The sequence below is a fragment of the Phytophthora cinnamomi genome (assembly GCF_018691715.1).
Source record: "Phytophthora cinnamomi strain GKB4 chromosome Unknown Contig92, whole genome shotgun sequence".
NCBI classification, from domain to species: Eukaryota; Oomycota; class Peronosporomycetes; order Peronosporales; family Peronosporaceae; genus Phytophthora; species Phytophthora cinnamomi.
In genome coordinates this window covers 1,334,961-1,361,384 of record NW_027151025.1, presented here as the reverse complement: position 1 = coordinate 1,361,384, position 26,424 = coordinate 1,334,961, and the positions used below count along the sequence as shown (strand labels likewise).

At 56.9% G+C, this 26,424-nt stretch overlaps 11 protein-coding genes across 13 annotated transcripts; 6 read left to right on the top strand and 5 right to left on the bottom strand.

Moving 5' to 3' along the window:
* Positions 1-2,733, top strand: IUM83_02939 (Membrane trafficking and cell signaling protein HRS; the record flags this gene model as incomplete). Its single annotated transcript, XM_067926903.1, has 1 exon — positions 1-2,733. The coding sequence occupies one exon, from the start codon at positions 1-3 to the stop codon at positions 2,731-2,733; it is 2,733 nt and encodes a 910-aa protein (XP_067784200.1).
* A 227-nt stretch (positions 2,734-2,960) lies between these two features.
* Positions 2,961-3,665, bottom strand: IUM83_02938 (Glutathione S-transferase T1; the record flags this gene model as incomplete). Its single annotated transcript, XM_067926902.1, has 1 exon — positions 2,961-3,665. One exon carries the CDS (start codon positions 3,663-3,665, stop codon positions 2,961-2,963), a length of 705 nt encoding a protein of 234 aa, XP_067784367.1.
* Positions 3,666-3,882: 217 nt separating this feature from the next.
* Positions 3,883-4,557, bottom strand: IUM83_02937 (Glutathione transferase, theta class; the record flags this gene model as incomplete). The annotated part of the gene is made up of 1 exon (XM_067926901.1): positions 3,883-4,557. One exon carries the CDS (start codon positions 4,555-4,557, stop codon positions 3,883-3,885), a length of 675 nt encoding a protein of 224 aa, XP_067784374.1.
* Positions 4,558-5,659: 1,102 nt separating this feature from the next.
* IUM83_02936 (putative histone tail methylase containing SET domain) lies at positions 5,660-7,159 on the top strand (the record flags this gene model as incomplete). The annotated part of the gene is made up of 3 exons (XM_067926900.1): positions 5,660-6,501; positions 7,001-7,041; positions 7,107-7,159. The coding sequence occupies 3 exons, from the start codon at positions 5,660-5,662 to the stop codon at positions 7,157-7,159; spliced, it is 936 nt and encodes a 311-aa protein (XP_067784373.1).
* Positions 7,160-7,200: 41 nt separating this feature from the next.
* Positions 7,201-12,609, bottom strand: IUM83_02935 (Calmodulin (EF-Hand superfamily); the record flags this gene model as incomplete). Of its 3 annotated transcripts, XM_067926897.1 has the most annotated exons (3): positions 9,990-10,028; positions 10,081-11,397; positions 11,836-12,609. In XM_067926897.1, 3 exons carry the CDS (start codon positions 12,607-12,609, stop codon positions 9,990-9,992), a joined length of 2,130 nt encoding a protein of 709 aa, XP_067784372.1. The 3 variants fall into 3 exon arrangements, with proteins under 3 accessions (XP_067784371.1, XP_067784370.1, XP_067784372.1); XM_067926898.1 differs by adding an exon at positions 7,201-7,679 and having other exon boundaries at positions 9,813-12,609; XM_067926899.1 differs by lacking the exon at positions 11,836-12,609 and adding an exon at positions 7,201-7,679 and having other exon boundaries at positions 9,813-11,199.
* Positions 12,610-12,927: 318 nt separating this feature from the next.
* On the bottom strand, positions 12,928-13,908 carry IUM83_02934 (TKL protein kinase; the record flags this gene model as incomplete). Its single annotated transcript, XM_067926896.1, has 2 exons — positions 12,928-13,136; positions 13,215-13,908. The coding sequence occupies 2 exons, from the start codon at positions 13,906-13,908 to the stop codon at positions 12,928-12,930; spliced, it is 903 nt and encodes a 300-aa protein (XP_067784364.1).
* A 1,255-nt stretch (positions 13,909-15,163) lies between these two features.
* IUM83_02933 (Glutathione transferase, theta class) lies at positions 15,164-15,838 on the top strand (the record flags this gene model as incomplete). The annotated part of the gene is made up of 1 exon (XM_067926895.1): positions 15,164-15,838. The coding sequence occupies one exon, from the start codon at positions 15,164-15,166 to the stop codon at positions 15,836-15,838; it is 675 nt and encodes a 224-aa protein (XP_067784284.1).
* A 215-nt stretch (positions 15,839-16,053) lies between these two features.
* On the top strand, positions 16,054-16,758 carry IUM83_02932 (Glutathione S-transferase T1; the record flags this gene model as incomplete). Its single annotated transcript, XM_067926894.1, has 1 exon — positions 16,054-16,758. One exon carries the CDS (start codon positions 16,054-16,056, stop codon positions 16,756-16,758), a length of 705 nt encoding a protein of 234 aa, XP_067784365.1.
* A 159-nt stretch (positions 16,759-16,917) lies between these two features.
* IUM83_02931 (3-hydroxybutyryl-CoA dehydrogenase) lies at positions 16,918-17,991 on the bottom strand (the record flags this gene model as incomplete). The annotated part of the gene is made up of 4 exons (XM_067926893.1): positions 16,918-17,266; positions 17,345-17,457; positions 17,542-17,685; positions 17,767-17,991. 4 exons carry the CDS (start codon positions 17,989-17,991, stop codon positions 16,918-16,920), a joined length of 831 nt encoding a protein of 276 aa, XP_067784376.1.
* A 3,328-nt stretch (positions 17,992-21,319) lies between these two features.
* IUM83_02930 (Major Facilitator Superfamily (MFS)) lies at positions 21,320-22,933 on the top strand (the record flags this gene model as incomplete). Its single annotated transcript, XM_067926892.1, has 1 exon — positions 21,320-22,933. One exon carries the CDS (start codon positions 21,320-21,322, stop codon positions 22,931-22,933), a length of 1,614 nt encoding a protein of 537 aa, XP_067784375.1.
* Positions 22,934-24,428: 1,495 nt separating this feature from the next.
* Positions 24,429-25,946, top strand: IUM83_02929 (Major Facilitator Superfamily (MFS); the record flags this gene model as incomplete). The annotated part of the gene is made up of 1 exon (XM_067926891.1): positions 24,429-25,946. The coding sequence occupies one exon, from the start codon at positions 24,429-24,431 to the stop codon at positions 25,944-25,946; it is 1,518 nt and encodes a 505-aa protein (XP_067784157.1).
* Between the last annotated feature and the right edge of the window lie 478 nt (positions 25,947-26,424).

The window sequence follows — 26,424 nt, the reverse complement described above, 5'->3', positions numbered from 1 at the left end:
ATGACCAAGCAGTTGCCCCTGCCGCCGCGCTTCTTCAAGTGCCCGGAGCTCTCGGAGCGCGAGGAGCACTACCTCGTGGGCAAGGCCAAGGAGTCGGCCAAGGCGCTCGTGGACGCCACGCGCAACAGTGAAGGCCCCGTGCGCTGGGAGGAGGCCGGCATGCACCGCGGCGTGCAGATGTACAAGGGTGAGGCCCGCTACCCGGAGGCCGTCGTGGGCGAGGCCATCACGTACGGCTGCGGCGCCACCACCATCCAGTCCACGCTGGACGAGGTGGCCGACTTCTTCGACCTGTCGACGCACGACAAGGTCAAGGAGTTCGTCGAGTTCAACGACGACATGCTGGACGCGCAGCTCCTGTACGTGATCCGGGACCCGGCCATGCTGAACGACCCCAAGTACAACTCGCGCAACACGCGCAGCGGCTCCAGCAAGATGCTCAACGCCAACCAGGTCACGGTCAGGTGGTTCGCGTCGGAGATGCCGTCCAAGCTGCTCAAGAACCGGGACTTCCTCACCGTCGAGTGCCAGAGTACCTTCATGGACGTCAGCGGCCGGCGCGGCTGGGTGCGCTCCTACCACTCCATCAAGCTGCCGTGCTGCCCCGAGCTCAGCAACTACAGCCTCGTGCGCGGCAGCGTCTACCACACGGGGCACGTGTTCGTGGAGAGCGAGCGGCCCGGGTTCCTGGACGTGATCTACAGCGCTCAGGTCAACATGAAGGGCAAGGTGCCGGCGCCGCTGTTCATGACCATCCAGAAGAAGCGGTTGTCCAACATCGCCGACCTGCAGCGCATGATCACGCGCCGGCGTCTTGGCGCCCAGCGGTTCCTCGGCGACCTGGAGCTCGTGCCCAAGAGCCAACGCACGCGCTGCAACCTGTGCTCGGCCAAGTTCGGACTCATCACACGCAAGGCGCGGTGCCGCAAGTGCGGCGAGGTGGTCTGCTCGTCCTCGTGCAGCACCGAGTGGGAGGTGTCGATCCCCGGTCAGGGAGTTAGGAAGGTGCGCGTGTGCTCCAAGTGCGCGCAGAACACAGACCCGTCGGTGTTTGAGGACCTGCCGCCCAGCGAGCAGTACTCCGAGCAGTACTCCGAGAGCAACCACAGCGCGCACGAGGACGAACCGCCTTTGATGAGCGTGCGGGCCCCGGGATACCAATATGAGCGCTACACTAGAAGCGACACGGGGTCGTCGCCGACCACGCGCAGTGCGCGTCGGCAGCCCAGCTACGGCCATCCCAGTCTCGACAGCGAGGAGTATGACAACGGCTACCGTCGACAGAACTCTGGCCGACGAGGGCCGTACAATGACAGCTACGAAGAGAGCTACAGCCAGAGCGACAGCTACCAAGACCCGGACCCCGAATACCCGCGCACGGTCGAGATGCCCAGTGCTGAATACGCTGGTCTTGACTCGGATCACTACACGAACGATTCAGCGGAGTACGACGACTTTCCCCCGTCGAGCAGGAGGCACCGCGAGGACAGTAGGAAGTACGACCCGCGCAACCCGGAGATGTACGATCACGAGACCTATGGCATGTCTCCTCCACAGCATCGCGACCAGGAGCAGAGGCGAGCGCTTCAGCGTCAGCAGCAGGTCTTGCAGCAGCGCCAGAACAAGCAGCGCCTATTGAAGCGTCAGCAGCAGCAACAGGAAGCTTTGATGCGCCGTCGCCAGCAGCAGCAGACAGAGGAGTACGACAACTACCGAGAGGAGCTGGAAGTGTCGTTCAACAGCAGCGAGTTCAGCCAGTCCAACCACAGCGGGGCCAGCTCGGACGCGCATCCGTCCTTCCTCACGTCTAGTCTGCTGGCACAGCACACGGAGCAAATGGGCAAACCCGGCCCCGTCACCAAGAATGAGCGAGTCGCTGCTCGGCGTGCGGTGCAGCAGGAGCGGACAGGAAAGCAGGAGCGTGCAGTACAGCAGGAACGTCCGAGGCGTAAGAAGGAACCGGAGCACCGCCTCCCTCCTCCGGTGCTTCCGAATGATCGTCCGTTGACACGGCTGGAGCAGATTCAGGTAGCGCAATGGGAGCAGCAGGAGGCCATGTTCAAGGACCAGGCCAACATCTTCGACTTGGAGTTCGAGCCTGTGGATATCCCGCCGTCCTACGTCCGTCGCCGACGATCCGGAAGCTCCGAAGGCTCCGCCAAACGCCGTGGTCCTAAGCTGCCGTCCTTCTTCCGCAGCCCGCACAGCAGCGCGCACTCGCAGGGCCAAGCAGTCCCGATGGCCGACTCGAACCCGGCCAACCTTTCAGGGAACAAGGTGCAGGACAAGGTGCAGGACAAGGTGCAGACTCCCGACAAGTCAGGACAGAGGACGGTGAGCGTCGCGGACGATGAGGACAGGCTAGACAACTCAGCAGAGCGTGAGGACTCGATCAACGAGCTGGCCATCAACTTCGGCTCGCTGTTGCGCCCCGAGGACCTGCGTCCTACCGAAGAGAGCATGTGTTTGTCGATGGACTCGAGCGACCTGGAGCAGAGCGTGGTGGAAGATATTGGTACTGCTAACGCCGGCAAAGCTGGGGCTACGGATGCCAAGAACCGCGCGGATCTGTCCAAGGCCACCGTGGTGAGGCTGTACCAGCAGATCCTGGAGCTGACCAACAAGAAGCATGAATTAGAATCGCAGCCCGAGTCGGACCCGACCGAGAGGAAAGAGGTGGCGCGGAAGCTGGACGAGCTCTACGAGAAGCTCAACGCGCACGCGGAAATGTAAGTAGTAAGTGTCTATCTGTTCTGTCCGTCGTCGGAAGCGGGTAGAAGGTAGCGTGGCGAGTGTGTCGCCGTTTTAGTAAGCAAGCGTTGATCGGACAAGACAAACTTTGATTCCGGGAGCTCGTTAATAATCAAAAGCATCAGACAAACCAAGCGTGTTCCTCAACCTCCCATCGCTGCTTTGTCGGGTATGGGTTTTCGTGCTCGCTTTGCTCCCTCCATTCCTGCCTAAGCTTCGGCATCGGCATTGGCCTTGGCATTGGCCTTGGCATTGGTCTTCAGGCCCAAGCTCGACAGAAGTTGGTCCAGCGGCTCGTGCACCTCGTCGTGGTGCGGCACCTTCTTCATGCGCTGCATCCAGGCGGAGAACTTGGGGAACTTGGAGAAGTCGTAGACGCCCATGAGCTCGATCTGCACGAACTCGCAGTAGGCCGCGAAGTCCGCGACCGTGGGGTGGTCCGTCTCGGCCACGTAGTCCTTGACCAAGAACTTCTCCGCCAGGTTGAGCAGCTTGTTGATGAGAGCGGGGGCCTCCTTCACCAGCACAGCGTCGCCTTGGAGCTGCTTGTCCATCTTGGTCCGCTTCAACGGGGCCAACACCTTCATGGTGATCAGCCGCGCGTTCGTGTGGTGCCAGTGCAGATACTCGTTCACCTTGGCGTGAGCCTGCACGTCCTTCGGGTACAGGTCCGTCCAGCCGAACTTCTCGGCCAGGTACACCATGATGGCGTTGCCTTCGAACAGCGCGAAGTCTCCATCGTGCAGCACGGGGATCAGCCCGTTCGGGTTGAGCGCCAGGAACTCGGCAGACGTGAACGTGTGGCTCCCGAACTCCGTCAACGCCAGCTCGTGCTCCAGCTTCTTCACGCGCATGACCCACTCCACCGCGCGGCTCGGCTGGCTGATCAAGTTCGCGTACAGCTTCACCGTCATCTTCACACCCGCGTCGACCGCTCTCTTCTGAGCTTTTGGCGAGTGGAGACCGTTAGCTGCAGTGTGCGACGAGGGGTGGCAATTGAGACGAAGCCGCCTTGAACCAACATCAACATCAACGGATGTATTCAAGCTACGACCACTACTTAGCTAGAGCTGCAGCGAGTCCACTTGGACTTCCAGCTGCCTGCACGTGTGTGTCTGGCTGTCTGTCGACCTACGGGTTGGCCTTGGTCTTGAGGCCGAGGCTGGAGAGGAACTGGTCCAGCGGCTCGTGCACCTCGTCGTGGTGCGGCACCGCCTTCATGCGCTGCAGCCAGGCCGAGACCCGCGGGTACTTGGAGAAGTCGAAGATGCCCATGAGCTCCACCTGCACGAACTCGCAGTAGGCGGCGATGTCGGCCACCGTCGGGTGGTCCGTCTCGGCCACGAAGTCCTTGACCAGGAACTTCTCCATCAGCCCCGTGAGCTTGGCCAGCAGCGCCGGCGAGTCCTTGACCAGCACGGCCTCCTCGGGCGACGCCGCGTTCTGCTTGGTGTGCATGAGCGGCACCAGCACCTTGGGCGTGATGAGCCGCGCGTTCGTGTGGTGCCAGTGCAGGTACTGGTTCACCTTGGCGTGCGCCTGCACGTCCGTCGGGTACAGGTCCGTCCAGCCGAGCGTCTCGGCCAGGTACACCATGATGGCGCCGCCCTCGAAGAGCGAGAAGTCCCCGTCCTGCAGCACCGGGATGAGGCCGTTCGGGTTGAGCGCCAGGAACTCGGGCGACGTGAACGTGGGGCTGCCGAAGTCCGTGGCCACGAACTCGTGCTCCTGCTTCTTGAGGCGCAGCGCCCACTCGGCGGCGCGGCTGGGCTGGCTGATGAGGTTCGCGTACAGCTTGAGCGGCATGGTGCGGGAATTGGACTTGAGCTTAGGCTTGAGCTTGGGCGCTTGGGGGCGGATCGAGGAGTGAGGCCTGAGCCGCTTGGGCCGAGACGACCGTCGGGATCCTTCGACGGACTGGGACTGTTAAAGGGCGTTGAAGTGGCTGCAGTCATAACGGGACGTGGCGCATAAGCGGCGTCCACCATTTCCGACCCGAGCTGCATGGAGCGCGGGGTGTCCCCGTGTTCATGGCATTGCGGGGCAAAGCCTCAACGGCGTGAACTGCACGGCTCGCGTCTGCATTGCATGTCAATTGACTGAGCACCAGCCTTCGGCCATGGCACATCGACTCGGATACCCACCGCTGTGACGCAGCCAGGGGCACGAGAGATGCCATAGAGCTGTGAGGTGACGTCAGTCTGCCGACACAGCGGAATTGCGGGGCGTCAAATGCCAGCGCGCAATGCCGGACTTGTGCGCGCGGGGTGCTCCATCATGGAGTCCATGCGCGTGGCGGCGCAGAGGGAAGCACTGGGACATGATCGAGGCGAGTAGGTTGGTCCCGACCAGAACGGTTCCTACCGCTTTCTCCGATGAGTGACTCATTGAGTCCGTTGACCGGCAAGTATCAATCTGCTCGGGGCAGCAGCAGCACTGCCCGAAGCAACGCTGTGTTGGCCGAATCGAAAGTGTTCTGCTTCGTCAGCCGATCGGAAAGTGAGCTCCAGAGCAGGCCATGCATATGCCGACTCGCAATGCTGGGCACTGCGACGAAGGGTGCCGCTTTCTCCGACGGATCCGTTGGTTTGCTTGGACTCGAGCAGTCTCCTTGGACCAAACTTGGTCCAAGGTTTGGACTTGAACACTGTCCCTCCGTCGGTTCCATTCGCTCGCTCTACTCTCCCAAGCCGTCCGAATCGAAAGTGAGTTCCGAGCCAATTTTTCTAGGCGCTGCGACGAAGGGCGAGAGAGGATGCGAGGGTCACCACCCAGCCTACAGCCTGCATTGTTGCTGCAGGAACTATGCCGATAAACATGTCCTCCAAAGTCCAACTTCAACTAGAGCAATACCCGTTTGAGTGGCCTATACCCCCGATTCAATGACTATTTCATTGGCAAGTCATAGATGCCTCCGTACCGGGAAGTGCTGGACGCGCGCAAGGGCCGCTGCGCCGTGGCCTCCGCGCACGTGCAGGCCGGTTCCTGCGTGCTCCGTACGACTGCTGTGTGCGCCGTGTCCTCCTCTTCCTGTGGCTGGTGCTTCAAGCCCCAAATCGCCCTCTCGCGCTGCACAGGCTGCCGCAAAGCTCGCTACTGCTCGCGAGCGTGTCAGCATCGCGACTGGCCGCAGCATCGTCGCGAATGCGCGGCTTGGCGCTCCATTCCAGCGGCCAACGCCTCACCCACAGTTCTCCTGGTGTCTCGCCTTGCTGCCAGGCTTTTTCTGGGGTCTGCAGCCCACGAGGAAGAGAAGGACGGCGTGCTGAAGCTACGGGACCACTTGGCCGCCCACGCGGAGCTTAAGCGCCGGCAGTTCGGCGAGATGACGCAGTTGGTGATGCTCCTGTTGTCACGGTATAAAGCAGAGAAGAAGGAGAAGATCCCGAGCTTCAACGAGCTCCAGAGGGACCTGGAGACGGAGATCCTCAAGCTGTTCGGCCGCGTCAATTGCAACGCGTTCTCGTTGGCGAACGATGTCACGAACGAGGCTGTGGGCATCGGGCTGTTCCCCGAAGGAGCGCTGTTCAACCACGATTGCGACCCCAACTGCGTCGTGAGCTTCAAGGGGCGGGAGATGCAGGTTCATGCAGTGAAGGACGTCGAGGTGGACGAGGAACTCACGGTGTCGTACGTGGAGTTGTTCCAGTCGACGAGGGCGAGGAGGAAGGAGCTGAAGGAGTCGTATTTCTTTGATTGCGAGTGCAAGCGATGTCAAGCTGCGATGCAAGGGCAGAGTAACGTGGACAGGTACCTGGATGGAATGGCTTGTAGCAACAAGAATTGCGAGTCTTCTGGCGGGGTCGCGGTGGTGGAAGCATCAATGGATGGAGACAGAGTGGTTAAGTGCAAATTATGCAACACTGCCCGCAATTCGGACGAAGTAACAGCATACGAGCGCGAACTAGAGTCAATCGCAACGCTGAAAGCAGATTCAGAAGCGAGCAGGTGGGAGAAGTACCAACAAGAGTGGGAAATTGTGACGAATCGACTACACCTGCATCCGCGAAATGCACGAGTAGCAGCTCTAGCGCGCGAGATTGGCAACTTTTTACTGGATGCAGAATCTCCTGAGCTGCGGTCAGAGGCTCTGAAATTCTTCACGACGGAGTTGCATGCCGTGGAATGGTTGCTCCCGAAGACGAAGCTTCCGTCGCGTGGACTGCTACACTTTCAAATAGGTAAACTCCTGTTTGAGAAGGTAAACGCACCTCTGTGTACTTTGCCGTACCTGAAGCGAGTTGATCAGGTTCAACTGGCTGCGAAGCACCTTCAAGAAGCTCTATCCGTGTAAGTATTCCGTCTGCCTTGGCTTTCATATGCCCGGGACTTTATTAACGCTGTCTACTTTCTAGACTGGACTGTGCATACGGAAGTGGAAGTGTTGCTGTACAGTCTGCGCAGTTAATGCTGGATGACGTTCAACGCATAGCGCGTGAATACCAGTAGCTACAGGTTGAAATACGGATCAATTTTCGCCTTGTATGCAGCGCGCACGTAGGCGGACGGCAAGAGCTTACTGAGGACGGCCTGGCCCAGTAGCTGGAGCCGTGGGTTGGATGGAAACTCGTACATGATCTGGTGCACTGTACGAACGAGCATTAGATCGCTGTCAAGCGTAACAGTGTCAACAACCGTGCCGTAACCCTTGCGGTTCTCCTCTTGGTTGTTGGTGGAACTTTGTTGTTCTGCTTCAAGCATCGCCCCAAGCTTCTCGTTTGTTGCGTGCAGTGAACGCTGGATTACCGCTTCGTCGAGTGGATTGCGCTCAACAAGTTCAAGAATCTTGGCAAAGGTCCAATTTGGCGTCGGGTTGTAGTGCTGCTTACGAAGTTTCGCTTTGGCCATCGCAAGAAAGCATGCATCTTCATCCTCGAGATCCTCGAATTTGTCGTGACAGAGCTTGGCAACATCTTGGTTCGTGATCTCTGGAGTGCAGCGTCGTAGTGATAATGCGTAAAATGGTGTAACAGGTTGGCTTGGGGGCTTATTTTTGCCGGTGGCAGCTGCAAGCTTGCGGCTCGGTGCGACCTTTAAAAGCGCCAACAACACTTTGTAATCTGGCCTCTTCGTATTTGCAGCCAGCAGAAGTGCGCGCAAACCTCGGCGTTCGTCCGTGTCCGATAGTATCACCTCTTGGCAATGGTGCATCAAGATCACTGCCTTATCAATGTTGTCAGGGTCGTGCATAAGCGCCAAGTGCAACGGTAGATGTCGTTTAGCATTGTATGCTCGGCAACCTTCGTTGTACACCTCACATAATTTACGAAGTACCTCCATGCTGAGCCCACGCGCCGCAGCAGCTACATGGATCGGAAGATCGCCTGTCGAAAGAGAACTCGTTCCACAAGATTTCGGCATACTGTCGACCAATAGTAGGAGCAAATCAGTAGCTCTCGGCTGGTGAAGAATAGCGTAATGCAGCAGCGTCGTTCGAGTCCCAGCAATCGTTGTAGCTGCCGACAAAGCTCGTTCCTCATCACTATCCATGCTCTGCTCGTATTTCTGCAAGGCTTCAGCCATCAGCTTGAAAATCTTCACTGTCAGGGTTTCTGGGAATCCATACTTGATGGCGAGATGTACTGCCAAGAGCCCGTTGCTACGCTTAGGAATCAAGACGGCTGCAGGGTAGTGCGTTAGAAGCAAATCCACGAGCCAAAACCAGCCTTCCCCGACGTTATTAGCCTCCTTCCTGCTTTCGTCAACGCCTGATCCGATGTTTAGTATCAGCGTTGATGGTTCTGTCATTCGCTGTTTTATCTCTTCAAAGGCATCCATGGCAAGGTGCAAAGGCAGATCACCTTGCATGGTTGCAGTTGAGCATAACGCGATCTTGTCAAAGTGCTTGAAGAACAGCAACACTGCAGTCCTCGATCGAGGTGAAGAAAAATCGCTGCCCTCAGGCAGCTCCGATGCTTGCCGTTGCTGCTGCTGAGTGATGCACGCATGGAAAGCAGACTCTCCATGATCGTTGTACAACTTTGGCAGCGAAATCTTTATCGCATGAGCTCCTGCTCGCAAAGCCCACTGCAGTACGCCGACTGATGCACGGTGAAGAACAGCTACATGCAGAGGAGTGTCCCCACAGACGGTTTGCCGCGCCCACACAGAGGTATTCAATCGGTCTGTTACTTTGCGCGTTTTGTCCCCAAGCGTACTTCGTGTTTTGACTGAGTTGATCAAACGAGGTGGTTTTCGGGCGAGCAGTTCCAGTAGGCTTACGTTTGAGCGCTGCTCGCGGAACGCGATGTGCAATGGCGTCATGCCAAAAGCATCACACTCAGCAAGAGCCTCAGGATAGCCATTCACGATAGCGCGAACAACTTCCAGGGTAAAATGAGGATGTCGAACAGCAAAATGAAGCGGCAAGTTCGTTGCAGCATCACGGCCACGCTGCATCAACTGGCGACGACGGCGTCGAGCAATCAGTTCCACCAGCACAAGCTCGGGTTGTGGCGAGCGTAGAGGTGTCCAAATATTTCCCATCAGGCGTCGCTGTACGAACGTGGCCACGTCGTACATGTAAAAAGCACTGGATGCCAGCATGGGACGGTGATGATAATCTGCTTTGAGATGGTTTATCTTTTCGGAGTTGCCTTCGGTTGAGAACGAGAATGTTGGCAGGCACACCTGATCATAAAAACGTTTCTTCGCTCGGAGTTCTGCCAAACGCTTGTCAAATTGGTACTTTTCGGATTTGGAGGCACAGTCATCCCGCTCCAAAGGAACAACAGACGAAGTGCTCGTCGGGCAAAGAGGTCGAGTGAGAAGGAGTTGGCCTGTGAGGGTATCAGCGAAGTAAAATAGCCGAGTCTGTGGATCAATATGCTTCTCGAATCGAGTACGGACGAGCTTCAGCACACGCTTTCGAGCCAAGTGACCCCTGGCCAGAGCTTGGATCCGCTGCGCTGCGTCAGGCTTTAGAGGTGGGTCAATGTGTAGCCCTATATGGGCAATTATGGCTGAAACACAGTCCACCACCTCCGGCTCAATCCAGGTCACATCTAGGCGCTTAGCACCATACACACGCTTCCTTGTTGGGACGAAGGCATGTAGTTCACGCCACTTTTTAAGCGCTTCGGCTTCGTCATGCTCGGCCTGTTGCTCGATACGCTTTTCCACCACGTCATCTCTCCAGTCACTCAAGAATCCTTTCAGGTCCGCGAGCGTTAGCTTGAGGGCTCTGTCCTTAACCATTTCCAGATTCACGGCTAAGGAGGCCACCGCGTCACTTGTACTCAAGGGCTGGGGTGGCGGTGCGGCTTCCACCGCAGTTGCTGGTTCGGAAACGGCATCCCGACGAGTCTGATTCAGCATGGCAGCGCTTACAGGTGCAGGATGTCGATGTTCGAATGCCTTCCAAAACGCCAGGAACTCCTCCAAATTAATGCGGCCATCTCCACTGGAGTCCATGACCTTCATCATGCGATTAACCTGTGCTGCATCCATGTCATGGCCAAGAGCTTTCGTAAGCTGTAGCAACTCGTCTTCGTCCAGAAGACCAGAACCATCAGTATCGAAAGTCTTGAAGAGAACCGCGATTTTCTTATCGCGTTGTTGTTGTGTCTCGTGCTCTGTCATAGCTGCTGCTTGGTCGTTCATAACATTCAGCGTGCGCATTTGCTTGCGACGACGTCGTTGCTTGTCTCGAGCTGCGGCTTGTGCCTCATGTTGTGCGCGAAGCTCAGCCTGTGCCCGCTGTTTCGCTCGCTGTAGCTCCATCTTCTCGCGCTCGGCACTTTCGAAGCGGTCGTACCAGACGAGAAAGCGCTCGAGCGAGACCAGCTGCTCCATGGGGTCTGCAACTAGCTCGTTCAGTGCTCGACGATACGCAAGACCACGCAGCGGAAACTCGCCCAGAAGTGCGACGACCCGCGGCAACATGTTCGACTCAAAGCACACTTGAGACCCCTGTTCATTTGGACTGCCTGCATCACCCTCCTTCTTCAAGTTGCTTGCCGATGAGAGCACAATTGCGTCTGCATTTTCAAGAAACTCACGGCAAATCTCGCGGCGACGTTGCTCGCGGGTGATAGTTTCGACTTCGTTGGTCTCTTGGACTTCGAGCTGTAGCTTTGTTTTCCACCAGAACTGGAACTCTTCGAGAGTAACTGATCCATCACCGCTCGCGTCGAGCACGCTAAACACCTGGCGTATCTGAGCGTCGCTCACACCCCCGCCAGATGCAGCGCCGCGCCCCAATAAAGCTCGATAAAAGTGCTGAAACTCGTCCAGTGTCATCTCACCACTCTCGTCGGCGTCGTACTGGCGAAAAACACGAGCAATCTGCTCATCGGCTGATAGATTCTGCTGGCCACCCCCGAGTTTGCTAAGCATGCTGGCCATTTGCGTCTGAAGCTGAGGCGGATCCCATTGTGTTGTTCCGTCAACTTCGTGATAGTAGTAAGTCTGTCCCTCAGCATCGAAAACTTCCTCCCACCCGTTCATGTCGATTTTCTTCGTGCAGTACAGCAACCACGCACGCATAGCTGCTTCATCCAGCGATATGGCGTCTTCACTCTCATCAGCTATTGTGGGTCCACCAAACCGCGTCTGGAGTTGCTGCATGACATACTGCACGTGCTGCAGTCGAGCCATGGGGTGGTTGAGTTGTGTAAGCACCCGCCAACACGTCTCAAAGCTCCACTGACGTGATTCAACACGATCAGCAACCACAGCACCTTGTTGCTGCTGTTGCCACTGAACGTCAACGAAGAGGTCAATCTTTTGACCCCAATCAAGCTTGTTGCTAGGGAATAGATGATTCAGCCGCTCCGCTACACGTTGCTCCATTCCTGGGTGACCCCATCGCTCCTGCAGTGTCGTTGTGTGACAAAATAAAACTGGAGTTGTGCGCTTATGGAGCAGATCGATACGCTCCCAAGATGAAAATTGTGCTTCACCAAGCCTGGTTCGTCGCTGGAATGGTGAATTTGTTATCCAGTAGTATTTCAGCGCCTCCCACGACACGACAGGCTGTTGCTCCGATAGATCTGGTGAAATAATGGGCGGGCTATAGGGGTCCACTTTTTGCATAAGAGTTAGCAATCCTTCGCGTCCATTGACCGTCTGCCCCACTCGTACGCACAAATCTTCAAACTCCGCAGGGTCCAAGTACCCAGACTTATCGTCATCGTATTTGACAAACAGCTCACGTAGCTGCTGCACCATTTCACGGGAGTCGTCGCTGCTCTTTTCATCACTACGGCGAGAGCGAACGAACGCAGGAACTCCGTCTTGAGCCATCCGCGCTTCTTGCTGAGCAGCTTCCTGGGACTCCAGATGACTCCACAAGCAGTGTACCAGGCTCGGCAGTTCCCAAATACTTTCACCTGAAAGCGTGTTGTAATAATACACTGTGGGTTTGCTGCCAAGCATCATGTCGACTTCGGCAACCTCTTGAACCACTTCTTCCCAGGCTGGAGTTGCCACTGGAATTTGACGCGGCTCCGCTTCAATACGCAACTGTTCTTGAGCGTGAATTTCACGCAGCAACCAGCTCACGAAGTCGTGCCGCAGAATAATCATCGCGTTCGTCGTATCTAGCTCCTGCATGAGGCGAAACTGCTCGTGTTCGTCTTGCAGCGGACGCCCCACTCGGCGACACAGCTCAGGCAGCTCGCCGAGGTCCACACTCTCGCCTTGAGCACCAGGTGCGAGCTCCAAGAAGATCGGATACACGTCATTATCCACTCGCCAGTACTGGTTGGAGTTGTAGCCCGCATCAACGGAATTGCCTTGTTCTTGTGCGTAGTAGTCGCTTGGCACAGCGGCATCAACACTCGCTTCGGCGCCGTACGGGTCGGCACCCCAGCCATAATTGCTGTTGGCATCTCCTCCCCAGCTTTGCTCCGCCATGCTTCCCTGTGCAGACACAGAGTTAGTCAAGCGTCGCGGATCCGGCGGTCGAGCTGTGAATAGTTCTGCTAACGAGAACGGTCTATCCGGAAGGCGCTGGGGTGGGGTGGAGCGATCGCTATATTTCCAGGTCCTTGCTTGCTGCCTGAGTTACATCTAGCGTCGTGGTGAGCTCTGTCTGACGAGAAGCTAGCAGTCCCAGACGCACAACACGCAGTGCATACCTGGATATGGTCATAGCTACAGAAACCAAAAAGAGCGGAGGGAGGGGAGAGTATATACAGAGGTAGCCCTGGGTGGGTCTGCTACCACCATCAATCAGTCCGCCGTGTAGAGAATGCTGGCGTTCTTGAAGTCGGTTTTGCTCAGCGACTGCTTGACGAACGGTAGCACCTTGAGTATGGAGCTGAAGTCGGGTCGGCGCGTCGGGTCCTGATTCCAGCAGTGCTCGATCAGCTCGGCGATCTTGGGCGGCGTCTGACGAGGCAACGCCGGCCGCATCCGCTGCTCTGCCACCGCCATCGCCGCTGCAAATAAGTAAACAAAAACACAATAAAAAGTAAATAACTAATCAATAAAACTTCCTCTCCTCCGCCTCAACTCACTCTGCATGGGCGTCTGGCCCTTGAACGGCACCTCTCTAGCCAGCAGCTCCCAGAGCACGACGGCGAAGCTGTACACGTCGGCCTTGCTGGAGTACGGCTCGTGGCGGATGACCTCGGGCGCCATCCAGCCGTAGGTGCCCGTCTCGGCCGTGAAGTCGGCCGCGCGGCCCAGCTCCATGACGCAGCTGAGCCCGAAGTCCGAGATCTTGGCGGACCCTCGAGCGTCCAGCAGCACGTTGCTGCTCTTGAGGTCTCGGTGCATCACCGAGTGCTCGTGCAGGTAGCCCATGCCCTGCGCCATGTCGGCGGCCAGGCGGAAGAAGTCCAGCGGCGCCTTCTTGCTGCGCCGCAGCAGCTCGGCCAGCGTCCCGCCCTCCATGAACTCGAACACGAGGCAGTGGCGCGGCGAGGCGCTGGCCGTCCCCAGGAACTGCACCACGTTCGGGTGGCGCAGCGCGCCGGCCACCTCCTCCTCGCGCCGGAACTCGCGCAGCAGTTCCCTGGCCAGCTCGGGCTTCTGCGCCGACAGGTCCACGACCTTGGCGGCCACCAGGCGCCCGTTCCAGCGCGCGCTGAAGGTGGAGCCCGAGCGTCCGGCGCCCACGACTTTGCCCAGCTTGAGCTCCGAGAAGTCGATGGTGCCTGAGGAGGACGAGGACGACGACGACCTGCTCTTCTTGCGGAACAGAGGCATGATGGAGGGATTAGTGCGACTAACCAAATGCGGGACGGCGGGGGGTGGAGGGGAGCGGACAAGTGATTCTCTGCGGGAATGGATTGGAGAGAAGGGAGTTCGGAAGGAGAAAACCCTGGGATGATGCATCTACCTGTGGGAGTTTATGAAGAGTAGACAGCCAATGGGAGACGCCGAGTAAATGGACACGCGCAGCGACGTTGAACTTGAGAGCCGGGCGGTATTTAATAGTCTGGAGACCGACGCGCGCCATGCACTCGGCAGCGGTGTCGGTGAGTTATCTTGTACTTCTTAGTGCGAGGAGGCGTGGATGGAGCTGGCAGGGCAAAGCTCCAAGTTGCAGGCTATTTGGGCACTGCATGCCTCCGGGAAAGTCAGAGATCGACAATAGCACCCATCAACGGATACGTGCAGTCCTTGCGACTTCATCCGACACCGCCGCCTGGGCTGCTTGCTCGGAGCAGTGAAGCAGCGCTTGGTGTCTCGACCTGCCTTGGTCGGCTAGTACCATGGTTCGCCAGCATTGCGAGTCGGCATATGCATGGCCTGCTCTGGAGTTCACTTTCCACTCGGCTGACGAAGCAGAACTCTTTCGATTCGGCCAACACAGCGTTGCTTCGGGCAGTGCTGCTGCTGCCCCGAGCAGATCGATACTTGCCGGTCAACGGACTCAATGAGTCACTCATCGGAGAAAGCGGTAGGAACCGTTCTGGTCGGGACCAACCTACTCGCCTCGATCATGTCCCAGTGCTTCCCTCTGCGCCGCCACGCGCATGGACTCCATGATGGAGCACCCCGCGCGCACAAGTCCGGCATTGCGCGCTGGCATTTGACGCCCCGCAATTCCGCTGTGTCGGCAGACTGACGTCACCTCACAGCTCTATGGCATCTCTCGTGCCCCTAGCTGCGTCACAGCGGTGGGTATCCGAGTCGATGTGCCATCGCCGAAGGCTGGTGCTCAGTCAATTGACATGTAATGCAGACGCGAGCCGTGCAGTTCACGCCGTTGAGGCTTTGCCCCCCAATGCCATGAACACGGGGACACCCCGCGCTCCATGCAGCTCGGGTCGGAAATGGTGGACGCCGCTTATGCGCCACGTCCCGTTATGACTGCAGCCACTTCAACGCCCTTTAACAGTCCCAGTCCGTCGAAGGATCCCGACGGTCGTCTCGGCCCAAGCGGCTCAGGCCTCACTCCTCGATCCGCCCCCAAGCGCCCAAGCTCAAGCCCAAGCTCAAGTCCAATTCCCGCACCATGCCGCTCAAGCTGTACGCGAACCTCATCAGCCAGCCCAGCCGCGCCGCCGAGTGGGCGCTGCGCCTCAAGAAGCAGGAGCACGAGTTCGTGGCCACGGACTTCGGCAGCCCCACGTTCACGTCGCCCGAGTTCCTGGCGCTCAACCCGAACGGCCTCATCCCGGTGCTGCAGGACGGGGACTTCTCGCTCTTCGAGGGCGGCGCCATCATGGTGTACCTGGCCGAGACGCTCGGCTGGACGGACCTGTACCCGACGGACGTGCAGGCGCACGCCAAGGTGAACCAGTACCTGCACTGGCACCACACGAACGCGCGGCTCATCACGCCCAAGGTGCTGGTGCCGCTCATGCACACCAAGCAGAACGCGGCGTCGCCCGAGGAGGCCGTGCTGGTCAAGGACTCGCCGGCGCTGCTGGCCAAGCTCACGGGGCTGATGGAGAAGTTCCTGGTCAAGGACTTCGTGGCCGAGACGGACCACCCGACGGTGGCCGACATCGCCGCCTACTGCGAATTCGTGCAGGTGGAGCTCATGGGCATCTTCGACTTCTCCAAGTACCCGCGGGTCTCGGCCTGGCTGCAGCGCATGAAGGCGGTGCCGCACCACGACGAGGTGCACGAGCCGCTGGACCAGTTCCTCTCCAGCCTCGGCCTCAAGACCAAGGCCAACCCGTAGGTCGACAGACAACCAGACACACACGTGCAGGCAGCTGGAAGTCCAAGTGGACTCGCTGCAGCTCTAGCGAAGTAGTGGTCGTAGCTTTAATACATCTGAGCATGTTGATGTTGGTTCAAGGCGGCTTCGTCTCAATTGCCACCCCTCGTCGCACACTGCAGCTAAGTCTCCACTCGCCAACGGCTCAGAAGAGAGCGGTCGACGCGGGTGTGAAGATGATGGTGAAGCTGTACGCGAACTTGATCAGCCAGCCGAGCCGCGCGGTGGAGTGGGTCATGCGCGTGAAGAAGCTGGAGCACGAGCTGGAGTTGACGGAGTTCGGGAGTCACACGTTCATGTCGCCCGAGTTCCTGGCGTTGAACCCGAACGGGCTGATCCCCGTGCTGCGCGATGGAGACTTCGCGCTGTTCGAAGGCAACGCCATCATGGTGTACCTGGCCGAGAAGTTCGGCTGGACGGACCTGTACCCGAAGGACGTGCAGGCTCACGCCAAGGTGAACGAGTATCTGCACTGGCACCACACGAACGCGCGGCTGATCACCATGAAGGTACTGGTCCCGTTGAAGCGGATCAAGATGGACAAGCAGCTCCAAGGCGACGCTGTGCTGGTGAAGGAGGCCCCCGCTCTCATCAACAAGCTACTCAACCTGGCGGAGAAGTTCCTGGTCAAGGACTACGTGGCCGAGACGGACCACCCCACGGTCGCGGACTTCGCGGCCTACTGCGAGTTCGTGCAGATCGAGCTCATGGGCGTCTACGACTTCTCCAAGTTCCCCAAGTTCTCCGCCTGGATGCAGCGCATGAAGAAGGTGCCGCACCACGACGAGGTGCACGAGCCGCTGGACCAACTTCTGTCGAGCTTGGGCCTGAAGACCAATGCCAAGGCCAATGCCAAGGCCAATGCCGATGCCGAAGCTTAGGCAGGAATGGAGGGAGCAAAGCGAGCACGAAAACCCATACCCGACAAAGCAGCGATGGGAGGTTGAGGAACACGCTTGGTTTGTCTGATGCTTTTGATTATTAACGAGCTCCCGGAATCAAAGTTTGTCTTGTCCGATCAACGCTTGCTTACTGGGGCACTAAAGTGTCGTTGTGTCTGCATTAAAGTTGGGTCCGACGAGCGGTGGACCGGGTTGAGGAGTGATGATGTCGGCCAAGGAGGTCGAGCGCTTGGGCTCGAGCAAACCGTGATAAAAGTTGCCGCGCACTGCTGTGTCAAATTGGAACGCGCTAGCCTCCTTGCTGGTCAGCACGCGCTTCGTCGGTCCGCGGTGCGGCAGCTTCTCCAGCCGCTGCAGGAACGCTACGATGCGATCGACCGTGCTCTGCGATGTCGTGGTGCCCACGGAGAGCTCAACGGGGGACATCAGCACGCATGGGTAGAAGAACCGCATGCCCAGGAAGCGGTCCGGGTGCTGCAGGTGCATCCTAGACACGACAGAAGCATCAGGCACCGTCCGTCAGCGATGGCAGGAGTGAGCGGCAACGGCAACATTCAGTACGCACTGGATGGAGTCGATGGGGAGCTCGATCGTGTTGGTGGCCAGGATGGTCGAGGCCGAGCAGTGCTGCTCCAGCGTCTTGAAGAGCTTCACCTTGGCCTCCAGGTTCTCCGGGATCTGATATCACATATACGCGTTATCAGACACTCGTAACCGCCGAAAGTGGACGTTTCCGTCCTCTTCACGTGGACGCTTCCTCACCGCCTCGATCACGATGGCGGCGTCAGAGCACAGCGCCACGTCCGAGACCACTGAGATGTTGCCGCAGGCCTGGGTCAGCATGCTCTTGGTCACGTAGCCCAGGTACAGCAGCGGGTGCAGCAGCTCGTATGCGTACGAGGACAACTTCAACCCACATACCAACATAACGCGCCACCACCGTCAGTTAAGAACATCTCCAACGAACTATAACAGTTCTTAACGCACGACGTCGCTGGTCTGCGGGTTCGTATCGCACACGACCACGTGCACGCCCAGCAGCGACAGGTCGATGGCGATGCACTTGCCCAGGAAGCCGGCGCCCACCACCGCCACCTTGGTGCCGACCGCCGCGCGCTGGGCGCCCGAGTCCGTGTAGGCGCACGCGCCGCTCTCCGCGGCCTGCTCGCCGCCGGCCTGTGCTGCAGCAGCACTCGTCTCTCCGTGAGGCATGTTTCTGATATGATTCTGAGTTTTTAGTTTTCTGGTGACTGTAATATTCGCGACGTAACATGAAATTTCGGCAAACCGTCGGAACTTCACGGCAAGATAGACCGGACGACACATCTTGCAGATCGCGCCACCACACGACGCACATCAGGGCCGCTTCAATTTCCTGGGGCGCATATGGGGCGCAAAGAAGTTGGGGGCTGCAATCGTGTAATATGTACTAGTAGGTGATGTACCAGATTCAGGTACTACATGGTGGAGACCATTGGCAATGGCAGCAGCACTACGCGGTGCTTGCTCCTATTTGTCCGTGTTGTTTGGTGGCAATCGTATTGGTGACGTTGGCGAAACTTTGCCAAACGCTAACTACTATAATACTAGTACACCTAACGCATTTATCCTGCGTGCGGTTCCTGTATCGTCGACGACGATTCGTCATTGATTCCGGGACGCGAATTCCCGCCGCGATTTGGTGCTGCTTCGCCAGGAAGAAAGCCTGTCTCCGATGAAATCGAGGGATGTTCGGAGCCTTCGGGCAGTCTGCGCATGACATGATGTATCCTGTCATTCAAAACTCGATTTGCGAAGGTGGTTTCGGAGACCATGGCTTGGTCACTGTCCTCTCCGAGAAGTATCACCAGCGACTACGTTCAGGTTACCCCGACGCCGAAAACTCTGTCCAGGGTGACGGATGCCCATGCTCCGATTCGACCACGCTGGGTGCTCTACGCCAACGTGTTGGTGGCGCTGCTGCAGCCTCTGCAATACGGGTGGTCGACTAGTCAATTAAACCTGACGACGTTCAACGACGAAGACGACTGCAACGCCCGACCGATCACTCCCGGTACATGCCTCATGTTCCCAGGACACACCAAGGCTCAATGGACCATCGCCGTCAGTGCCTGGATCTTCGGTGGTATGATTGGCGCGCTCGCTTGCGGACGGATATCCAATAGGTTTGGCCGCAGGCGCATCATGATGGCCAATTGCTTCTTCATGATTGCAGGCGCGGTGATGCAAGCGAGTGCCTCGAGCGTGTGGATGTTCATCGGCGGGCGTGTCATCTCGGGCATCGCTTCAGGTGGAGCCACGGCTGTCATCCCGGGGTTCATCAGTGAGATTTCGCCGCCCAACCTCCGCAACAGTCTTGGAGTGGGCTTCCAGATCGCTATCACTATTGGGAATCTGCTCGTGGCCATCGCCTTCTTCTTTGCTGATACCAGCTCTGGCTGGCGCTATATCGCTGGATTCCCCATTGTGCTAGCGGTGTTGTTTCTGACATTGGCGCCTTTCGTGCTCGTTGAAAGCCCTGCATGGCTGCTGATGGTAGGCAAGACACAACTGGCGGAACATGAGCTCGGACGACTATTTGGCGAAGAAAATGTGTATGTGGCAAAGAATTGGATCAAGCAGCATCGCCCAGCTCGACCCGATGCCTCCAGCGATGAATACGAGTTGCACCAGACTTCGACCACCACGGTCTCTATGGATAAACCCAAGTCGATAAACTTGGCCGAGCTCTTCTCACCGATGCTCATTCGACAACTGCTGACTGCCATCGGCATGGCAGGTGCTCAACAACTTACCGGAATCAACGCCGTTTTCTTCTATTCATCCACGCTCTTCGAGCAGGCTGGCATCTCAGACGACCGAATTGGTATCGTGGCTGTCAACTTCGTCAATGTGCTGCCGACCATGTTCTGCGGGATGCTGGCGACGCGTCTCGGCAACCGCAAGCTCATTTTGTGCGGATTAATGGGGATGTTTCTCAGTGCGGTGGGCATCACGGTATCGCTCGTTGCTAGCCTCCCTGCGCTCGCCATCGTATTCACGGCGACCTACGTGACTTCATTCGGCTCGAGTCTCGGTTCGCTTGCGTGGGTAGTCATGGCCGACTTGTTCCCGGACGATGCTCGAGCAATGGGCACTTCGGTCTGTGTCGGATGCAGTTGGCTGTCTAACCTCACCGTGGGGCTGAGCTACCCATACATCGCTGCGGGTTTAGTCAACTTTAGTTTCACGCCGTTCATGTGCACAGTTGCACTGTCGTTCATCTTCGTGTACGCTTTCGTGCCGGACACGTCCGGAAAGACGATGCAGCAGATTCAGGATGAGTTTGACGCAAGGCGGCAACCGAAGCACTAACTGGGATTAATGAAGGTGGCATTGAGTAAATAGTACATTGCAGCCCAATTCCCTGCGTATGTAGAATAAGCAACACTTGAAAAGAGTGTTTATGGCGTCGTCGTTGGCTGTGGATCCCAGCTTCTATACATTGATAGTGTCACGACGTAAATGCTGCTTTTGTGCCGAGTCGAGAGGGCCCAAGAAGAGCTTCTACAAGTGCAGGATGCCATAATCGAAATGGCGGTGAACTCCACCGCAAAAAATCCACCCTTCCGAGGGTGCGTGAGGACTGTTGGCCTTTGCGCATGGTATCACCATCAAATGTAACCCTTTTCTTTTCGAGAGTCAGCGGTGACGCCACTTCTTCCATCGTTGATCGCCTCCAGCCCTATCCAAGATGCGTGTGCCGCCAACGCGTGCCAGGCCCATCCTAACAGCCAGCTGTCGTAGAACGTAAACCCCACTCGTTTATACATTCGTCGCGAGCCTTGTGCCTCAAGCCACTGTCGTCCATAAATGGCTAGTAGACATTGTCTACAGCTGCATCTAGCTCACTTCTGCATTTCTGCCTGGTTCGGACGCGAAAGCAATAGTGCGTGCATGTGAAATTGGTATACAGTGCATGTATCCTCGCATCTAGCTATATTGTAGCGCTCGGAGAGCCTCGATCTTCGTTTGTGGCGCTGGGGCTGCCTATCCTAGTTTCTGTCAGCAGAGCTTGCGTGTCGTCCGAGGAATGAGTACCGTATGCCGAATGAAACATCCCATAAGAACGGGTCTTTCGATCGGTGTAGAGTATTATACGTATTTGACAAAAATGCAAGTACTTACGTAAACTATTTTCCTTCTATGGTCTACCTAATGACATGTATGGATATAAGCGCAAGACAAGGCGCCAACAGTCCACTTTGCCTTGGATGGCTCGTGAGCATTACCAACTCTTTGGATTGTGTCCGTCCATAATCCTGAAGACTGTCCACTGACTCGGACTCTCCGACAGGGTTGCGGGCTATTAGCTTATGTAGATGGATAATGCTCGCTTTGCTGGGATGGGGGTCGCATGCGCTTTAGCGACGTCACTTTGACAATTGCAAAACAGCCGGGGGGTACTCCCACCAGCAGAACGCAAAAGTCACTTCCCTTCCCTTCTTGCACAGCTCAGTTTCGTAAGTACCTCGATCATACATCGAGCTCAGCGAGGATCATGGACTTCTCGGCGTCCATGATCAGCACAACCCGGAGTGGGTACGTCTGGGTAGGCCCGACGTCCATGGCCATGATGGCCCCGCCATTACAACAGGAAGAAGAAGAAGCTCTTCTCCAGCCAACCTGGAGACTGTACGCCAACATCCTGGTGGCGGTCCTGCAAGCTCTGCAGTTTGGCTGGTCCACCTCCCAAATGAACAACTCGATATTCAACAATGAAGCAGACTGCAACGCAAGACCCATCGCGCCCGGAACCTGCCTCATGTTTCCTGGACACACCAAGACGCAGTGGACCATCGCCGTCAGTTCCTGGATCGTCGGTGGTATGCTCGGCAGTCTCGTCACGGGGCGTATCTCCAACAAGTTCGGTCGCAAGCCCACCATGATGGCCAACTGCCTCTTCATGATCGCAGGCGCTGCCGTGCAAGCTACGTCCTCCAACATCTCGGTGTTTACCGTTGGACGCGTGTTCGCAGGCATCGCGGCTGGAGGCTCCACCGCCGTCATCCCCGGATTCATTGGCGAAATCTGCCCGCCGCACCTCCGCAGTCGTCTGGGTGTGTGTTTCCAGATCTCCATCACGCTGGGTCACCTGTTCGTTGCGATCACGTTCTTCTTTGCGAGCACAAGCACAGGGTGGAGGTATATCGCAGGCTTTCCGATCGTGTTGGCGTCGCTTTTCCTGGCGTTGGCTCCGATCATACTCGTGGAGAGTCCGGCCTGGCTGCTGATGGTTGGGCAGCCCGAACGCGCAGAACAAGAGTTGACGCGTTTGTTCGGCGCCGAGAATGTGTACGCTGCGAAGCAGTGGATCAAACAGGACGACGTCGAGTCCAAACGCGAACGTGAAGGCAGCGTAAGACTGCAGGATTTGGGCATGTCGATCATATTTCCCGAAGATCCTCAACAAAACAGCGGCAGTCTGAGCAAACTGTTCTCACCGGCACTTATTCGCCAGCTACTCACCGCCATCGGTGTGGCTGGAGCGCAGCAACTCACAGGTGTCAACGCCGTCTTCTTCTACTCGTCCGGCATCTTCAAGCAAGCAGGGCTCACAGACGGCCGCATTGGTGTCTTGCTGGTCAACTTCGTCAACGTGCTGCCGACCTTGGTATGCGGTATGCTTGCGGCGCGTGTGGGCAACCGCAAACTCATTTTGTACGGCTTCTTCGGTATGCTACTGAGTGCCGTGGGCATCACAGTGACGCTGGTGACGAGTATGTCTGGCTTGTCCATTGTGTTCACAGCACTCTATGTGACCACATTTGGAGCGAGTCTCGGCCCGCTGGCGTGGGGAGTTATGGCCGACATGTTCCCGGACGACGTTCGCGCCGTTGGTTGTTCGATTTGCGTTGGCTGCAGTTGGCTGTGCAGTCTGACTATTGGGCTGGTGTACCCGTACCTCGCCGCGGCGCTGGGGAACTTCAGCTTCGTGCCTTTCATGTACACGATCACGCTGTCGTTCCTCTTCTTCTTCTCCATCGTGCCCGACACGTACGGGAAAACCATCCAAGAGATCCAGGACGAATTCAACGAAAAATTGTCCAAGAAGAAGCAGCCTCCGCCTCAGTGGCGCATGTCGGGCAACAGCCAGATCCCGGTGCTCGGGTAGACTTTAGATGTAGTGCCGTGAGTAGTGAAGTGGTTGTTAAAATTAAGTAAGCTAGTAACTGTTGTGCACTAAATTGCAGTTTGAACTCGCACAGGCGTCTCCATCATTGTATCTACGTGTGGCTTTGAATGCGTGTGCATGCTGTGCTATTGTAGTTGGCCAAAAAGCTCGTACCACGCAAAAGTTTGGGGAAAGGGTTCCATTAGGGCTTTGTATCCCATCAGAAATCCAAGTACCAATATGTACCAGAATGTCATTTGCTCAATCAGCAAAACATCTAGACAACATCTGGTTTTCAGGCCAATTTTCAGGGTACACCGGACAGTTGCGTTTTGAGGATTGCAACATTACAAATCTAAGCAAACAGAAATATCATATTTCAAGGGTCGTCGTTTCATCTTGGTTCAGCATTATTAAGGTAACGAGTGAACTGATATATACCGTTAATAAAGCTCACAGGCGCTTGCCTCGGCAGCTTGCTCGTTTTGTGAGCATGCCAAACATCCCCAACCGTGCTAGGAGGCGTGGCAAGACAGTTGTGAACCAACTCGCGCGTGCGCCCCGCCAGCGTTTTGGCCTCTTTCCGACCTTTGAGGAAGAACTTGTAGGCGTTCACAATCATAGTGCGCTCGCCGACACTTAGTTTCTTGCCCCTCGCCATAGCTCGACACCTTTCTGTGGAGAATGAACTATTGCTACCTGCAGATGAGATCTTCAGCATTATTTTGAGGGTCGTTTCACGTCTATTATTAGAGGGGTTACGCTCGAAATTCTGGCCGGGTTACAATTCTTGGTACATGTACGAGCCTTTTAGGCCACTACAATAGCGTCGCGATTGACACCTTCGACAACAGATTCTGTACGGGAAACGATATCCCAAAGCTCGCTTCAACCGAGCAGAGCAGGTTGATGAATGCGAGTCGGTGGCACGAAACAGCAACTTGTCTACGCGGGTCAGAGCCTACAGCTGCAAAGTGCTAGTCTACTGGTATGATAGACTTGTCTACCAGAGGCACGCTGTACGATCCGGACGGGCGATGCACCTGTCGCCGCATCGGGTGGCCGTCAGTGCAACTTGAAGTTGCCTTTCAGTGAATGCGAGAGACCATCACTCCGCTAACGCGTATCATGTAGACGAAGGTCGCACTGGCAAAATGCGCCGTCTTGATGGGCGTCCTTCACCACGCAGACAGCTACATGTACCTGTCCTCGACCTCAACACCACCGCGCTGCTCGCTGTGTTCACCCAAACGGTCGGCAGCAACAAGGTCCCGAGGTAAGGCTGCGCGTGCATGCGGCGACTAGCAGCCCCCGTCCCTGCGCTGCCGATCCGACAAAAAAGGCCGCGCCCGCATGTCTACATGCACCGGAAGCTCGCCTACGTTTCTGGCGCAGGTGGTTGGCCCAGCGCAGCACGTGCTGGTGCGAAGACATCGTCATTTTAGAACGTACCATCAACGCAACAGGTCAACTATAACATCGATTGACTACGTCCATGGTTGTCGACGCGTTCCATGAGCCCAGCGCCGAAGACTCGGCTTTCGCTGAGGTGCGCACGCCCAAGGCGGGCGATGCGTCCGCGGACAAGGCCGTCCCGCTGTCGCCGACCTTCTGGGGCAGCCTCCTGGTGCTGCTGCTGCTGCCCTTCCAGTTTGGCTGGTCCGTGGGCCAGCTCAACCTCACGGCATTCAACGATGAGGACGACTGCAACGCGCGACCCGTAGCGGACGGCACGTGCCTCATGTTCCCGGGCCACTCCAAGACGGAGTGGACGCTGGTGGTCAACGCGTGGATCGTCGGCGGTATGGTCGGCAGCCTCGCGTGCGGAGCCATCTCCGAGCGCTACGGACGCAAGAGGGTGCTGCTGGTCAATGCACTCATCATGCTGGCCGGTGCAGTGATCCAGGCCAGCACGTCCAGCATCTCGGTCTTCATGGTGGGCCGCATTGTGGCGGGCGTGGCCTCGGGCTGCGCCACGGGCATGGTGGGCGGCTACATCAGCGAGATCTCGCCCCCCGGTCGCCGCAACTCGTACGGCACCTTCATGCAGGTGTCTCTCACCGGAGGCATCCTGGTGGTGACCATCTTCTTCTTCTTCGCGGACACCAGCAGCGGCTGGAGGTACATCGCCGCCTTCCCCGTGTTGAACGCCGGGTTCTTCTTGGCGCTTGCGCCGTTTGTACTGGTGGAGAGTCCCGCGTGGTTGCTGGAGAAGGGCGACCATGAACGTGCAGAGCAGGAGATCGCCAGGCTGTACGGCCGCGAATACGTTCAGCTGGCACTGTCGTGGATGGAGCCAAGCACCAATACCGATCTTGAATCTGACCAACAGTCCGAGGAGCAGCAGCGTGGACGTAGCGTGCTTTCGCAGCTCGTTTCACCGCTCTTTATTCGACAGCTTCTCGTTGCTCTTGGAGTTTCGGCTGCGCAGCAGCTTACTGGTGTCAACGCCGTGTGCTACTACTCGTCCGACATCTTCTCGGACGCAGGAATCTCTGACGGCCGCGTGGGTGGTGTCATCGTGTACGTGCTGATGCTGATTCCGACGATGATGGTGGCGCGCCTTTCGGAGCGGTTTGGCAACCGGAGACTTCTGCTCTGTGGACTGGCCGGTATGTTTATTAGTGCTACGGGCATTACCTTGTCCTTGGCTTTATCTGCTCAAGCTCTCTCAATCGTCTTCACGGGCACATTCGTTGCTTCGTTCTCTGCGAGTGTTGGGCCACTCATCTGGCCCATCACAGCAGCGCTGTTCACGGACTCGGTGCGCGCGACCGCCGTCTCAATGTGCATCTTCATCAACTGGGTCTGCAACTTGCTCATCGGCGTCTTCTTCCCGTACATCTCGGACGCGCTGGACGCGTACAAGTTTGTCCCTTTCATGGTTACCACTGCTGCGTTTTTCCTGTTTACCCACTTTTGGATCCCAGAGACGGCCGGCAAGACCACCGAGGAAATCCAGGCCACGTTTCACTCGCGTGAAAACCAGAAGAAACCCAACATCTCGAGCTGAACCAGAAGAAGCTCAACATCACATACATGTAAATAAAACGAATTGGAGCTTTTAAGATGCTGTAAACCATATAAATTAATAAGAAGGTGCTTACACTACTACGTAGTAGTTTAAGAAAGTATGGAGAGCTGTAATTGTTCGTACATTCACTACACTACATACAGCGTTTTTTTACCAACTTTTCGCTGCCTAACCTGTCTCTAATACATAACGACTTCATGCACTACTGTACATGTATGACAGTACCTGGAATACGCTAGAGCAACAAATTTTGTATTATGTATTTAGCCCTACTTAAGGGGCAAAAGCACAAACAAGTGCACTAGATGCGCATGCCATATAAGATCGAACATACCGGTATCGTCGATCAACCGGATGATGTCAGATGTCGAGCCCAGCAGGGTGCTGAAATCATGGCTCCCCTACAGAGATTTTCTCGCAGCTGCTGACAGCCATCGGGATGACACCTCGCGATGAA